The following is a 14,139-nucleotide window of genomic DNA, read 5'->3' on the forward strand; positions in this document are numbered from 1 at the left end:
ATCAACTTATTAACAGTTACATCGATGGCAAAAGCAAAACATTCTACTTGCAATCACTAAAAAGGAGATTAGTGCTACTGTGATAGTGACTGAAGTGTTTTAAAGATGCCACCATGCATTGCCTGCTTACCTCTCACAGCAGTGCAAGACAGAGCCCACTGATTTCAGTGAGACTGAGTGACTCAGGGGAAGAGAGCCTGCCTTCCTCAGCATGAAAATGATGTATTTATGCCCAGTAGAATTAAGTTACTGGCAATGAAATTAAATACAATATATGTTCTATTGGCAATAATGGTCAGTTCCATTGCTGCAGATACTAGGACGATGCAACCTCTACTTTAAAAAAAATTAAGATAAGGAAGAAACAGCTAAAAGAATCAGTGCTGACATGCCCAGTCACTTTGATATCAATACTGAAGTGACTCTAGAAATGCACTGGATATGGGAGATGGCAATTTCTCTGTTAGTCTGGACTAGGACTCTTTCCAGAGGCTGCTAAGGGAGTTGAGTACTCAAATCCCACTCATTTCCATAGCATGGCATTAGAGGACCTAATTCCCTTAGGTACATCTTTGACTGCCTTGATCCTTACAGAAAGAATAGCAGCATAATTGGCAGCAAAAAAACCTCTTAAAAAAACCTTAAAAGAACAGGGTTGACAAGATAATGTATGAAAAAAAAATATGTATATTCTAAAGTGTTTGCTACAGAAGTCCTTCCAGTGTCCAGTCCTGCAGGTCTTGGACTTGTGAAGCCAGCAGAGTTTTGCTTCCACTAGGACTGGAGGACTGAAGCATAGAAATTAACTCACATGCAGTATCATGGGCGTTAGCAACAGGGCGGGGAGAGTTGGAAAGTAGAAATAAAAAGTCAAGAAAGCACTAGTACCTTGCTCCTGGAGTCTCCTAACAGCTGTAGGCAGGAAAATATTGAAGGGTGGGAAAAAGCATAGAGAATTATGTCAGAAGCTTATGTAGGGTTTGTTTTTGCAACAAAAACGTATAGCAAATGTGTCTTAGCAAATAAAAAAAAATACAGTTTTTGCAAAATAAAAGTGGGTATAATAATGCCTGACTTTATCTCCTAACTGTTGCACTACTTATACTGGCTACAATTTCCCTTAGGGGTCTCGGAAGTGAGAATATCTGTTAAAAATTTTTTTAGGAACAGATATATATTTATCACCTCTTTTCTTACTTTTAGGAAATCTACAATGAAAGATACCAGAGATTTTGGGAGTGATTTCTTTTTCCCCCACATATTACTAGCAGCATTTCATTTTAGAATCTTGCAAAGAAATCCTGATGTGAGGAGTCGCTATCTACAGTACAGCACACTTAATAAACTTCACTTGCCAAGTTCTCTTTCAACCCCCAGTTCATACATCACACTGTTTTGAAGATTAGCTTCTTTTAAGACCCCCTGGTTGGCACCACTGGCTTAAAGGCCTTACTTAACAGCAAAGTTTCCATCACCCTTTGAGCTCTTCTGACAGACCCAAGCACCGATTCCCAGTATTGACACTGTGGGTTTAGGCCAAGTCCAGCTCAAACAGAAGTAGTGGATCCAACTGCAATTGTACAGAGGGAGTGGAGGTCACAGAATGACCTACCATGTTTTGTTTCAATTGAGGATTTGGCTGAAGCCATCTTTGGAGAAGCTCTTTTCATTTCTTACTACATGGAAAAGACAACTCTCTGAAAACAAGGTTACTGTGTAAAAGCTGGCATCGCAACACTCTCTCAAAAGGAGCCTACACAGGCTTTGTAAGTTGCCTGTTGTCAGAAGGCAATGAAGAGAAAACTGGGGTGGTGGGAAAGAAGGGATGAACAAGATTGTGTTGCATCTCCTGAAGCTGTACAAATTCAGATTGATCAACCAAGTCAGCAGCACCAGCTAGTTTCCAGCTAGATTTAAGTATTTCCCTTTTAAAGTGTTCAACCCTTCAAAATTTTAACATTTCAGTTTAATGTTACTTAACATCAAAGCTGGAATATTTTGAAGAGCACTCCAAGTCTTGCTGAAGATTAAGTCACACCCAAAGAAATCTCAGGGCTCAGCAGTCAGTTGAAATACTGTGAGACTCTTCTCCCTTAAGAAACCTGTATTCAGCAGCTGCTCACATGCAGGGATAAAGGCTGATTTCATTTACACAGGCAAACCATTGTCTGTAATTAGGTCCTAAACTGCTCTGGTAGCAAGTTTGAGGTGCTGAGAGCAGAAATGGGCTCACAAGCTGTTAGATTTGGTGATGAAAATGCTCACTAGTGATTCAACCCACTAAATGCAACAGTCCCATCCATTATACACTGCTCTACCTTTGTTCACAAATACTTCCTTTGTTTTAAAAGATAAATTTTGTAAAAAGGGCCATTTTTCTCAAAGTACTCTAATAGGTGCCATGAGCTGGGTAATAATTAGACACAAAAAGGAAAATGTTATCCCTCCTTGGGGAAAGTGGACTAGGAAATGGAGAAAGGCCATCTACCAAAAACACTGGCAGCATGGTTCATCTTCCTTAAAGTGCATCTGAGACAGATTCTGAGAGATTTGTTTCAAGATACATCAGGAAATCCTTCCCTCTTTCAGGTCTACAGCTGGAGAGGACCAATGGATACCCACCTAGCACTGTACAGTAATTTCTCCTGCCTCTACACATCCTCACTCCCCCGAATATTCAAGGTACATACAAAGGCTTATGTGCCTTCTGAAAAGCAGAAGACACTTTCTGGGTTCTATCCAAGAGATACCATAGTATCTCTTAGATACAATAAGATTATACAGGAGAACATAATTTTTTTAAATGACACAAAATTTACTAGGAAAAGCAGAGAATGTTTGAAAGTATTAGCAGCAAACCAGACAAATACGATTCAACTTACACCATAACAGCATGAGATGGTACAGATTCCATGCAAGCCAAGTTATGAGCTCTCTGTGTATCTACCCAGGTACAAATAACAAAGGGCAGAAACTTATTCTTGCTAAAACCTAATCAGGAATTGACACTAACAGAGAATGCTGTTTTTCTGACAAAATCTTCATGCAGGTAATAGGACTGATGGAAATCTCTGACCCCCTGAGTGCTGAGCACATCCTCTGACAGCCAAGTGAAAGGCACACAGCTGATTCAAGCCATCCTGCAGCTGTAGCACCAACCCACAGCACTATATGACAACAGCTGCAGAGAAGTGACACGGAATCAAGAAAAACATTCTGCTGCCAGTATTCCCAAAGTCAAACCAGCAAAAGGTAACTCTACAGCATCAGACACTGGCATGATCAGGATAAAGCTATTTAGAAAGAGGAGAACATACGTACAGGTAACTTTAAGCCACTTTCCGGAGTTGGAAGCATTTTGTATTTTCCCTCTTACCAGTGCATCAGCCACAGCAGCCTCCAGATCAGTGCTGGTGCTCAGGACTCGCATGGCATTCACAGAAGCAGGCATCCTGCCTGGCTGTCCGAGCCCAAACCGGTCTGCACAAAAGACAACAGTGAAAGGGATTGTTAAATGAATTCACATCCACTTGGAATCCTAATCAGGTGCCCCAGTCGTTCTCCCCACAGACTCTGGGAACTCACAGTGCTTTTCCATTAAATGCCCTTTTACCCAGAGCTCCACAGAGTCTGCCATTAGGGTAAGAAATAAACTACTGTTTGTTGGGCGTTGGAAGCAATTTTGGATCCTCAGGGCAACTTTTCATTTATTTATTTTAAGATGGGAAGCAGGGTATCTATTTTCTGTTTCTTTTTACTCAGTTGTCTCAAAGTTTTATTTTAATGTCAGAGGCAGACAGGCCCATCCCAATCTGGCACTCTCAAAAATCAAGAGAGCTTCTCATTAACTTCAGAGAGACAGAGCCATGCCCAGTGTCAGAACATGTAAATACTCAAGCACTCATCTATCCTGCAGCCTTTTCTCTCAGGCAAGGATGTGAGACTAGCAGCATCAGATTAGTCTATTTTATGTCTCAAGCTTGATTAACCAGTAGAATATACCCCTACACCTTCACAGTATAAAAATTAAGTTAACAACTCACTTGTGAAGTGACTCCAATTTCTGGTTCTCTTTGACAAGAAGTTTAAATTCCAGAGCTCTATATCAAAACTGGCTTTGAGCAGACAATATAATCTTTTTTCCATTTGAATTTGATGGCAAAGCTCTCAATGGCATCCAAAGTAATGGCATTGAGTCTAAAATGCCATTTACACTCCTAACATTAATTAGTTTACTATCATTTGCCCAGTTTACCAAAAAAGTTACTGAAATTAGGTTTTTTTTAGAAAAGCCAAATTCAGAAAGGCCCACCAGCAGACCTAAGACAGAATCAGTAACTTAAGTATCACAGGCCAGGTTCTGGCCGCTGAGTCCTTCTAGAGGGGGCAGATCAGGTACCAAATACTGGGATCCTGGCTCTGCTCCATAAGCAGAAAGATTGGTTATGACATTCCAAGTTTTTCTTTCTGTGTGGGCTGTTGTTTGCTCATGCAGGACTCAGACTATCCCTCCTGGAACACATGTTACACCTCTGTCCCTGTAGCCACACATGCCAACAGGAGTTTTGCCAGCAAATTCAGTGGTGCATGGATCGAGGTGCAGGAACCCATTTGAGAGACCTCCAGCTGACCCACATCAAGCAGCAGGAGAGTGGGGTCAAGTCACACAGGTCTTTTAATACTTCATCTATAATTAATTTAACAGTGGAAAAATACTGCTTATCAAACTGCTGCACCATATTGTGGAATTGCTCAAAACTGAGGCCAAACATGGTATTCAGCAGCTTAATGTGTTTTTTGGGGAAAATACTGCATATCAAAAATTTTATTGCTTTCTCTTTTATGAACCTACTGCACTGAAATATCTTTTAGGGATTAGCTTACACTGACATGCATAATTTATATCAGAGATTGAAGCTGGCCAATTCTACTGTCCTAATTACAAAGCTTTATTTGAGATTAAGCTACTGTGGGGAAATAGGGAAGATTTTTAAAGTCCAAAGTATTTTGAAAAGAAAAAAACCCTGCAAACTAATATTTATTTCAAACAGAAGTGATACCTATCAAAATTTGCTGTTTCTTAGAGTTACATACCCAGACAAGACATTTCTGATTTACAACAAAAGCACATTTTCTACAAAACACATTACAAGGGGAAAAAAAAAAGAAACAAAGTTCTTAGAACTACTGCCAAAAAGTAATCAAATCATGACATTTCACAAAGAAATAAAAGTTGTATGTGTTATTACTATCCCCTTTTTTAATGCACTTTGGTCAAAGAATAATTTCACATATGAAGATGAAACAGTGCTTTATTCCTAAAATGGAAAAGTCTGTGCACACTTAACAGAAGCACAGAGATGATAATGCAGTTGGTCTGACTGAAACTAAAGCTACCACTACAGAGATATATACACTATAAAGTTGTACAGAGGACAAGGATTTTCCTAAGTATAAATGAGATCTGGTACAGTACAAGGGCTGTAACTGTTGAGGTAAGTTCTTGGTTTTATATTTAAATCCAAACCAATTACATTACTCAAGTGCTACTGAGATCAAAATTTGGCTTTAACTTTTGAAACTACATAGCATGAAAAATACCACTGTCATTTGTTTTTGAATAAATTTAGTATTACATTAGAAAAGGGAAGATAGTTGGTTGGGGTTTTTTTTTAAATGAAGAACAAAACAACAAAGTAATTCAATTGTAGATCAGTTTAAATAACCAGCATAAAGAAACAAAATTGAGCTTTTTTAACACATTAAGTACAGTGTGGCATGCTGGCTTCTATCTCCATGGCTATCAGGAATCTTCTGAACTACTTTGTTCACTGTTTTTGAATTTACAACACCCAAGTTACTCCAGGTTTCTCCCCGAGACACTGCTGCCACCCTGGAGTGCTGGAATAAGACCACAGGAGAGACCTCAATGTATCTCTGATGTGGGGCTGGGAACACACCCGGCTCCAGGAATAACCAGCACAGTCAAGCCCAAGGTTACTGGGCAAGAAATCTGCAGATTATGCTCTGGCCACATTCATTCACTATACTTGTTACAAACTTGGTGAAAATTTGCAACCACCATTATTAATCCTATTTTGCCATTTTTTAGACTATTTTGGCCTTCTGCAGCACACAGGTAACCATACAAAATTTGATTATGCATTGTACCAAACCACAGGAGCCAAACATGAAGTGACTATCCCAGGAAGTCAAAAGCAAACAAAGCTTAAATCTGTATTACATCTGAGCTATTTTAAATAGTTTTAATTATTTTGATTAACTACAAATTCAAATTGTTATCTGAAAAATGCCACTCAAATCAGCTTGCATCATTTCTGTTGAGTAACATGATAAGGGAAATGTTCTGAGAGTTTTAATTAAGTGATAGCCATTTAACTAGACTCATGAGAAACAGAGTATTTTTCACTCCCTATCTGAAGGGTGTTAATTAAAAAACTTTCATTATAACAAATTCCTTATAAGATTTTAGCCTCCAAGAAAACATTGAACCCCTCATCTTCTACGTTATCTTTGTCCCCACAATTAAGTCTCTGTTGTACCGAAGCTAACAGCCCTCATTCAATTATTTTTAAGATTCCCAGTAAAATATCCTTATTTAAAAGGAATTACAGGTTCTCCATAACAGCAAATCCAGTACAGGGGTGGGAGAGAAGTAACTGGAATCTGCAGATTTTTCTCATTTCATGAAACCAACGGTTACATTATGCAAAGCCCAGTGAAATTAAGGGATTTTTTTTTCTTTCAAAAGCTTCCATGTACTTTGGCAAGGCCTTGAGAATTATATGAAGGATGGATCAGCATGTGTTATGCTCCAAAGTTCATTCTGAAAGCTCATCAGGTGCTTAATTTTTGCTGTTCTTGTGTATTTTGGAGGGGATCTCACAAAGAACTTTCATTAATAGAGACAGGAGTCCATAATATTGAGTAATAAATGGGATAAAACCCATTGGGATCCTGTCTTAGGCACTGAAAAGTGCTACACTGCTAAAGAGGGAAAAGAATCTGCAAGTACTCTGCATCAGTCAGGATTTAGCCCATGCTGCACAATTGATCCAATTTACAGGAGAATTGAGAAAGCCCTGGATCACCCTTTGTTTAAACACTGTTCACAATGTTCCTAAAATGCACAAAATTAAAAACATCCAATAAATGAAACTCAAAACAAAAAGCCACGTTGAACAAAAGCAGAACAGAAAGCCCGGCAGTGGTGAGAAGCACATGCCAAGTCTGGCTGATGCACACAATGGCAGATGTTAAGATGGTGTAAAACAAGACTACGATTAAGAAGCGGATTCATGCAGTTAGCGCTTGTTCACCTGACTGCCCAACAGAATCAGCAGTGGAGAGAGCACTAGTGGACCTGGAATGACGTCGAGAAGCTGCAAGTAGAAGGAATGGCAACACCCACAGGATTAACACACATTGAACCCGAGACAGAAAATGCCACAATCCAACGGGGATGCGTGTGAGCGCCACCGGCAGAGGCGTTCCGTAGTGACGGGGAACGGCGCTGCGCGTGGATGCGGAACAGCGACAGTGCGAGCCCCACCTCCGCCTGCAGCTCCCCCCTGCCCCATGGCCATTAACACAATGCATGACAGAGCTCATTTGGAACAGTCCCAAACTGGGTGCAGCTCAGCAACAACACCCCGATGCACATCAGTCACGTTCCAGACCTGCAGGTCTGGCGAGCGGCCGTCACGAGAACGTGGAGCACGGAACTACAGAGAAGGGTTTAGATGTGTCTGATCTAAACCCCAAAGTGAAGCCATGAGGAATGGTGACGAATTGTGCTTGCAGGTATTTTTCCACAACATTCTAGCCTATGCATAATAAAATCAACGTTAACAAAGAGGATGTGTAACCACATAAGTAGGAAGAGTCATACAGGGAGGTCACCAACCACTGCACAGGTCCTCGGGTTGGTTTCTTTTCCAGGTAAACACACGTACACACATATTCAGGTGTTGCTACTTCCAAAGGTCCCTTGCTTTTAACAAATTTTGCATACATGTTTCTTGAACCTCAGTATGTACATGCAGAGCTAAGGAGAATATGCACATCACACACCCATCTAGAACGACACATGTATACAAATTGTTAAAAGCAATGGAGTGCACACAGTAGCAGAGGAGCCCAAGCCAAATATAGCTCCCACTTCAGTTCCCAGTTGTTAGCAGCACATCAATCACAAAATGCCTTTGGAGAGGTTTTCAGTTCTTGGCTTCAGCATACAAGTGAGTTCTTTATGAAGGCAAATGAAGAACGGGCCCAGTCATTCCCAAATTACAGAAATTTTGTCTTTCTAAAGAAGTTTTCCCTATGTCTAGCAATGACATGCTCACCAGCTCAAAGCAACTGACCCAAGAAACCGATTGTTCATTTAAGCAATTCATCACCACAGACTCACTGAAGGCCTTGCTGCTTTAACATCATAACTAGTACTGTCAAGAAACTGAAAAAATAAAGCAGAATCACCTTACAATACAAATAGGCTTTGTCAGTTATGTACGTAAGTGTGCAGCAGAAAATTTTAAGTGTTCTGTTTAAGGCAAAGCATTCATAAACACAAAAACTAATATAATGAAATAGGAATCAGCAACGTGAGAAAAATAAAATTTTGGGTTTCTCTGACTCTGAGAGCTTCACTAAAAGTTATATGTAATGTGGCCTTCGGCCATGGAGAACACATGCATTTATTCAAGAGAATTATCCCATGGATATCATAAGTAAACTCATGGAAGTTTTGCATGATCAGTGCAGGATTATGGTCTGAACCTCACAATTAAGGTTCATTGCTTTCCCCCAAGCCATCCACTGTGCCCCTGTGGACACCACTGCAAGATCAAGGCCCAGGGAAAAACAAGAATAACAAAAAAATTTTAAAAACCTACATTTCTGCAAGGAGGCTGACTGTTTTTACTAACTTAGGAAGCAGGACTCATGATACACAGACATGTATGCCTGCACTGCAGCCCCCAAACAACAGGATGCCAGTGCTGATATTAACCATAATGCCACTAAATACAACAATCTTGTCATTTCCATTTAGTTACTCTAAATATAATTCATAAATATACAAGTTCATCTTTATAAGTAAAACCAGACTATGAACAGCAGGATTATATTACCTTTGAATTATTGCAAGATTAACTGGATTCTAAAAATACTGTCAGAGAACCACACTGTTTTGGCTTAAACTGACAAATAAAAATTTCTTTGAGATGAATTACACACCACATAATTAACAAATTCACGAACATATTTGATCTTAAAGCATTTCAATGAAAACACAAGGAAATGTAATAAGGTAACAACTACATTGGGTTTTGTTGTTACATTGATATTTCCTCCCCATGTAACCTTTATGACTTAATAACAATGTATTTCTAGAAATGCATTACTCTTCAGGTAATTAAAAATCATGAACTAAAATGAGAATGTGCTTTCCTCACAATTTCCTCACAATAAAACAGAATAACACACATCTGTAACTGACTGTACACTTAGAGTAAGAGTCAGATTCAGCCCTGGTAGAAGTCCAAAGCTCACACCAACTGTGGTTCTGATACACTGCATTTGCTTTTCAGAACAAGGACTCAAGGCAGTATTTCAATGACTGTATTTTCAATAAAATAAACAAAACACAGCGCAGTGACATAGAACACTGACAAATTAATACTGAAATCCAGCCTACTTACACATTTTGGCTGGAGGGAAAAAAGCTTCATTCAAAATTAAAGCTAGGCAGGTTAACTATAAAAATAAGCTACAGTTATGGATCTACTGCCTTTTTCTAGATCTGGTATGAAATCAGCCTCATTTAATCAATAAAATGTTCATCTATTTATCTTAAAGAGCTATGAACCAAGTTATGAGTGCAAAGTTGAACTCCTTCCATTTCTCAGCAGAAGCTGAGATAATAATGTAAAACAGATTATTTTATAGCTCAATATAATGAAGTCATTGAACCCAAAAGCTTCTCCAGTATTAAAACTTATGATCTCTTCCATTTACACATTACATCATATAACTGTATTTTGTCACTATGTGCAAAATAGATACTGTAACACCATTCTTCATTGAATTACTACATAAATGAAGAGAGCCTGGAGATTACTGTATTTCATGTCTGAGATGACAAGTTTTGATACAAGAAGTAATGTATTGAGTTGAACATATGATATGGCATTTGATCAGAAACATTAACTATCTTGCTGTATTCAGCATTGTGCAGAAAAACTTCTGCATATGGTAAGTGTAATGAGATTTTCTATTTGTACTGTACACTTTAACTGCAGTTTCATGATGCTCCTTTAAAATCTCAGTCTTTCCTTGGTTTTACACTGCCTGTCAAAGCTTCTTACAGCATGTAAAACTTAACTGATGATTGACTATCCTGTAAAACCTCTACAAAAAGAGGGCTGCTATCTCTGCTGGAGGATTCAGGGTAGAAATTATATACTGTAACTGTACCTAGCTGTAAGAAAATCCAATCATGAATAATTGAGTCACTCAACAACAGGCTACAATGCTACAAAAACTACTTCAGTGTGACCTAGAAAATCCAGGCTTGCCCTCCCATAGATTTCCATCAGTGTTATTAAGCGAAGCACAGCAGCCCAATAGAAGCTGATTCAATCAAACTAAAAATTGCAAAAGTTCAAACTAAGCTATTTCCCTGCTAACAGTGAAGTGCTGAGAACCAGAATTGAAGCATGCAGAAGAAAACAGAAGGGGGAAAAAAAACGGGGTTTGAAACGGGGAGTGTCAGGAATCCAGAGGACAGAAAAGAGCTCATTCCACCTAGCAGTGTCTTGAAAGGGTAATCACAACAAGGGAAAAAGGAAAAAAAATAGTGACCCTTAAAGCTCCAATGCCTACATGTACTCACCAAGTGGAGGGAAGCCCCGAGCAGGGCTTGTATCTCGACTGCTCTCACGGCTGGTATCACGACTGCACCCCTGACTCATGCTGGGTCGGGGGATGCGACTGCTCCGTGCTAGCATGCAGCATGGAGAGTTTCAGAGAAGGTGAACAAGTTTAATGAGGACAGAAAGCTCAAAGTCAAGTCACAGTTCTGTTAGTTATGGTAATTATTACATTAGTAATTACAATTTGTAGCTGCCTGCTCAGGCTCTTTACAAACCAACTACCTTACATGCTGAGCTGTGTTTGTGATGCGAAATTTCAGCAGCCTTAATGTCTGGCTGACAGTTTGCTTTTTTCTTAAGCAATCCAAGTTTTGTTATTCAAGTAGAGCAGGAATCTTCAATCATTTAGGGAAGCTCTACTGTTGCAAAACAGATGAGGCTGAAAGAAACCCTTCCGGAATATTTCTTCCTTCATTTTAAAATAAACACCCTTCTGGAACAAATGAGCAGAGAAACATTTCTTTAAGTAATACCAATACGATGTTTTTACATAGATTTGCCTTTCACAGGGAGAGTTTTTTTGAACAAATATCCTAAGGAAAAAAAAGGTGTACTGCACAGACTTGCAGAGATATCTTTCTCTAATGAAAGATACTGGGGAAAAAATATTTAGAACCTGAATACCTGAAAGACAGGTTAAAAAGTGATTTGAATTTGAAGAGAGCGGTAGCTTCAGATATTTAACAGAAGCTAACTTCTGCTCCTCAGACATTTCTAGAAGTTTATGATTTTATATGCACACAGTTTGAAGCTTATGCACACTTCAGGGGAGCCTTAAACTATATTCCTTACTTGTACAAAACCCTACATGCTTGCACATGTTTGAGACCCTGAATGTTTCAAAAATGCTTGCAGAAAGTTATTTAGTAAGATTTATGTCTGATGAAGAATACAATATTTTCTTAGAGCAAAACCCAGCAGTTAATTGTCAGAAAAATTTAATGACAAGAGGGATTTCCCTTGCTGTTTTAAAAAGGCAGTAGCATATTTCAAGTGTTCAGGAACCGCCACAGAAGAATTTTCTCAGGCACAGAATAAAGCCTAATCTGCCAGCTTCAGTGACAACACAACAGAGGTACATATGCATGAACATGAGGGTGCTAACACTTTGACTGTACCCTCATTTTTATAAAAATTATGTCATTTGCATGCTTCAGAATATATATATATTCTTAAAAATCTCTATTGGTTTGTATACAGAATTTAAATGCCTAGACTCAAGCTGAAGTTCCTCTACAGTGCTTCAGTGCTCTCACATCCTTGAAGCGTCCTTCAAGCAAAACAGTACAGAACAAAATAGAAACCTTCATATTTAGGTTTTAAAATTCAAATAGAGTCATCTGCCAGATTCTTGCTTTGTCAAATCCCTCCCAGTTTTGCAAAACCAAGTTCATATCTCTGTGATGAATTAATGGTTCTGATGGTTGACCTCTGATGTCAGACAATGTGAGATGAGCTATGAACCAAGCTGATTAGATCACCACAATGTCTAATGATAGTGAGTTAGATGGTCTTACAATAAGTAAGACAGACTAAATTATAAGAGCTGGATGAAATTAGGGTTCATGAGTACAATAATCCCATCTCAGATGTACAAGGGAAAAAGCTGACAAGTGAACTATAGGTAAGAGTAACACTAAAGTTCTCCACACAAATACTGGTTTGAAATTGCAGACTCTCTAGAAGCAAACTTCTCATTCTTGGGTCTCATGCTTAGATGTAAATAATGGCAGCCTTCACATCAGGTTTGCACAAGCAGTCATTTCTCTTAAACAGAGAAAATCTGCCCATCTTTTCTATAATAGAACCGTACTAAAAACAGTAAAGGCTCTTTAGAGAGGGAGAGATACGAATGCTTACAAAAATTTTGGATGCACACAACAGATTCTCCTTCCATACCAGCTAACAGCAGCAGCATGAATATGAGGAAAATGCACTTTAATTGCATTGTCCTACACTAGTAGGACAATGCTACAGATGAAGCATAATACTGACTGCACAAACAGAATAACCAAAGCCAAACACTGGGTACTTCAGGATTAATGGTCAAATAAAAGGGTTGCATGTTGCTGGATACAAAAGAAAATTAAGGACAAAAAAAAAAAGGATTGAAAAAACTGAAGGATGAGTCTGCTGTGGACTCCCAGGCACCTGCCCTACATTTTCATCACCATGTTGTGTAAAGAAGATTTTGTATTAGCTACTCAGACTATTTCCTTCAGACACTGCCAGCAGTAAAGGCCAGCAGTGTTGTCACTTAGCTAAGTCTCTCACACTGTCACAGCCTGTCTCTGCAGTGCAGGGAGCAAAAGCAAAGAAGACTGACCAAGTCTCAGTTGGAGAATTCTCAATCCCCAAAAGCTGGACAGAAATCAAGTGAATGAGTAGCAAAATGGATTAAGAGGAGTAGGCAGCATGAAAGCACACAGTGTGTCCACAGCCAGCTCTGCTGTGAGAAAGTCTAGGACAAGACAAGGATGAGTTGTTTCCAATAATATTCCAACTTTGTAATGTGTACTGTTACCAATTTCACCTGGAAAGTCAGAGCACTTAGACATGGCTCCCACCATTATTAAAACACACTATCCAGCAGTCTTATGCCAGTGGAACCCAGCAGATGCAAATATCCCCAGCAGAACATGAAAGTGCCCCTGTTTACCAATCTACCAGAAGAAACTGGTATTTCATTAGGGTGTGAATTTTAATGATTCTTAAGTGGAGACTAAAAATCAGCAGATGCTTTCTTACATCAATAGCAGCATTTTAAAGAGCCTGAAATTCTGCCAAACAGCCAAAGGAAAGCTCTGCAGTGGGGAACACCCAGCAAGGCAAGTCAAGAACTGCCTGCAGGTTTCCAATGAATGTACATAGCATAACCCCAACAGAAATAGTGCTGCTGCATGAAGCTGATGGGCAGCTGTGCCTGCTCCACTTTTTGGAGAATGGCTGTCTTGGATCTCTCACTTCTTTCAGATCCAGCTGCGCCACATGATCTGCAGAGCATCCAGCACAATTAATTTCAGGCTGGTAATTTTCAATCCATGGGAAATGGACATCATCTGTTTGAGCACATGATCTCCTTCATGGAGCCCAAAGAAATGCTCAAGATTAAATGGACTGCACTCCTCCTTCCCTTATAAAACTCACTGAGCAGACAGCAGAGGCAGGTTTAAAACTGAAG

The 14,139-nt window shown here is 39.3% G+C and overlaps 1 protein-coding gene across 12 annotated transcripts in view; it reads right to left on the bottom strand.

The window, feature by feature from the left end:
* The window catches only part of CLASP1 (cytoplasmic linker associated protein 1), a 170,616-nt gene that overhangs the window by 51,153 nt on the left and 105,324 nt on the right, over positions 1-14,139 (bottom strand). For 5 of the 12 annotated variants that reach the window (XM_074548770.1, XM_074548771.1, XM_074548772.1 and 2 more), the window contains 4 exons: positions 10,919-11,026; positions 7,341-7,403; positions 3,377-3,480; positions 889-912 (listed from right to left, as the gene is read on the bottom strand). In XM_074548770.1, the coding sequence (XP_074404871.1) occupies positions 889-912; positions 3,377-3,480; positions 7,341-7,403; positions 10,919-11,026 (299 nt within the window). The remainder of the gene's footprint in view (positions 1-888; positions 913-3,376; positions 3,481-7,340; positions 7,404-10,918; positions 11,027-14,139) is intronic. The other 7 variants (XM_074548777.1, XM_074548773.1, XM_074548779.1 and 4 more) reach the window with 4 other exon arrangements.

Source organism: Zonotrichia albicollis, chromosome 10 (assembly GCF_047830755.1).
Source record: "Zonotrichia albicollis isolate bZonAlb1 chromosome 10, bZonAlb1.hap1, whole genome shotgun sequence".
In the NCBI taxonomy this organism is placed as follows: Eukaryota; Metazoa; Chordata; class Aves; order Passeriformes; family Passerellidae; genus Zonotrichia; species Zonotrichia albicollis.